The sequence below is a fragment of the Poecilia reticulata genome, unplaced genomic scaffold (assembly GCF_000633615.1).
Source record: "Poecilia reticulata strain Guanapo unplaced genomic scaffold, Guppy_female_1.0+MT scaffold_335, whole genome shotgun sequence".
Classification (NCBI taxonomy): domain Eukaryota; kingdom Metazoa; phylum Chordata; class Actinopteri; order Cyprinodontiformes; family Poeciliidae; genus Poecilia; species Poecilia reticulata.
Genome location: NW_007615107.1, coordinates 6,952 through 9,559, shown reverse-complemented (window position 1 = coordinate 9,559; position 2,608 = coordinate 6,952). Strand labels below are relative to the sequence as shown.

General features: G+C 39.6%; 1 protein-coding gene across 1 annotated transcript in view; it reads left to right on the top strand.

The window, feature by feature from the left end:
• The window catches only part of LOC103460906 (myelin-oligodendrocyte glycoprotein-like), an 8,565-nt gene extending 7,220 nt beyond the window's left edge, over window positions 1-1,345 (top strand). The window contains exons 2-3 of the mRNA XM_017303532.1: window positions 507-912; window positions 1,098-1,345. Coding sequence (XP_017159021.1) covers window positions 507-912; window positions 1,098-1,345 — 654 coding nt within the window. The remainder of the gene's footprint in view (window positions 1-506; window positions 913-1,097) is intronic.
• Window positions 1,346-2,608: the final 1,263 nt, after the last annotated feature.

The window sequence follows — 2,608 nt, the reverse complement described above, 5'->3', positions numbered from 1 at the left end:
AAGCTACTGGGCAGTAGCCACAGCTGCCCTGGGGCAGTTTGACAAGGAACACAGTTCCAGTTAAACCCCAGTAGAGTTGTTTATATATGAGATGTTAGGATAGAAAACTCTTTTTTATGGCATGCCTTCTAATATATATGTTTGTTGTTGAGGTAATGAACTATTTTTGAACCTTCTTAAATTTCTGCAGCAACTATAATAAATAATGTATTATACTTTCAAAGACACCATCAGAGTGTAGGTAACTAATGGTTCATTAAGCTAGAACTAAACAGTGATCTAGTTTCTCATGGATCCACCGACTCYAATATATTTTACAGTGCAGATTGAAAACAAAAAGGTGAGTTAATGTTGAAGCATTTAAATCACAATCAGATCTGTGAGCGCCCTCTTCTGGTTGAAACTGATAATTATCTATGATGAATGTATTTTTCCTGCATAGCAGTTACTATCAAAGAGTAGTTACACTCTGAGAGATCAGTGTCCTGTCCTTGATGTCCCCTCAGGGTTCCTCTCTGACCTCTGACCTTTGTGTTGTTTCCTCTACTGCAGGAGAGACGATCAGGGCTGAACCTGGAGAAGATGCCATCCTGCCATGTACAGTTCCTGAGAAAAAACCTGTGAAAATCGTAGACTGGAGCAGAACTGATCTTGGGGAATATGATCATGTTGCTCTGTATCGAAATAATGGGTTTGATGATGAGTGTCAGCATCCAGCTTATAAGAACCGAGTGGCTCTACTGGACAGAGAGATGAAGGATGGAGACGTGTCTTTGGTTCTGAAGAACGTGACGACTAATGATAATGGAACATATGAATGTAGAGTTGATGGGATTAAATATAATCGCAGGAAGAGATCTCACCTGAAGAATGAACCCATCAGTATCGTCACCCTGGATGTTTCTGCTCCAGGTGAGTCTGACTGGATCAGAACCTCCAGCTGCTTCATGGTTTTATGAGAGAGAAACATGTCAGATCAGATGTTTGWGTTTTCTAATGATGTTGATAAGTTTGTAGAAATCAGCTGGTCTGATCAGCAGGTGATGTTCTTCAGTTATCTCCTACCTGTTATACTAACACCTGGTTCTGTTCTGTAGGAAACAAAGATGAACAAAAGAAGGATGGAGGGAATGAGGAAGGACAAAAGAAAGATGGAGTGAACATCACTGCACTGATAGTTGGTGTCTCAGTTGGAGTTCCTGCTGTTCTGGTTCTATCTGCTGTTTCAGGTTTTCTGCTCTATAACAAACAGAGACGTTCATCACAGCAACAGAACCAGCCTCCTGCAGCAGAAGCAGAACTTCAAGCAATGAATGTTGAAATCAATCAAGAAACTGGACTGTGAACATTGAGGCATTTTTTCCAGCAGGAAGAGACTTTAAACACTGTAGCAAAACATGTAAAGTTCCATCAGAGCTTTTTACAGCAGAGAACGAACTGAATGTGAAAGGTTTGAACTGCAGCTTCTTTTTAAGGTTTTATTGTAAATGTCAATCTTTTGATGGCATCTGTTCCTTCATCAAAGTTGCCACCAAATAAAAGGTCACAMTAATATTTCACTGAACTGCCTTTAGCTTTTACAACCGCTGGCAAAAAGTATGGACTCACCAGTCTTGGTTATTCAGACATTTCATGCTGTAAAACAAACTCGGATCAAAAACATGATTCAATWATAAGGTCATTCCAAAGTGCAACTTGTTGGCTTTCAGGAACTCTCAAAGAAATGAAGAGAAAACATTGTGGAAGTCAGTKAATGATACTTTTATTGACCAAGTACAGGGAAATAAATATGGAGTCACTCASTTCTGAGTGTGCAGCACATCTCCAGCTCATCCAAGAGATTCTCAATGGAGTTAAAGTCTGGACTCTGTGGTGACCAGTCCATGTGTTCAAATTATCTCACGTTCCCTGAACTCTTTCACAATCCTGACATTGTCAATTTGGAAAGTGGCCCTTCCATCAGGGAAGAAAAAATTCACTGATGGAATAATCTAGTCATTCAGTTGAACTGTTGCTGAACTTTGACCTGACCAACTGCAGCAACCCCCAGTAGGCATGATGGGTAATCCCCTCACCTGCCTCTCATCTTACCCTGTTAGGTGTAAAAATAAGTTCATCTTCTACCAGCTCCTTTGAACATGTAAATGTACTAAAYTACTGTTCTTCTTTAGCTTTGTTTGCTTTTGTTTTAAAATAAGTTCGCTTGTATATAAAGMTTTGTTTATCATTTTATTACACCGTGTTCAATAAAGTCAAACTTGAACTTTTTCTCTGAAAGAGAGAGAGAATGATTCGGATTCCCTCCAGTAGAATTTCAACCARGTCAATCAGAAAASAGAAGATGTTGTGAACAATGACTTTAACTTTCTGCTGTTTCATATTTGCTGTTTAAATGATGGCAGCGGAGGAAGTGAAGGAAACCGTTCAGTCAATGTTGKTCARGCTTCCAAATATTAMAGTAACATTWACAGCCACCTCATTCAGCCCAAATCWTCTTCCTTTGCAGTGGAGGATGGTTATTTACTGCCCTGGCAATTTCCAGTAAGCTTCATATTGTAATGAAGCAAATAAAGCAGCTGGTTTTCACCAGGCTACGGTACCACAGTTC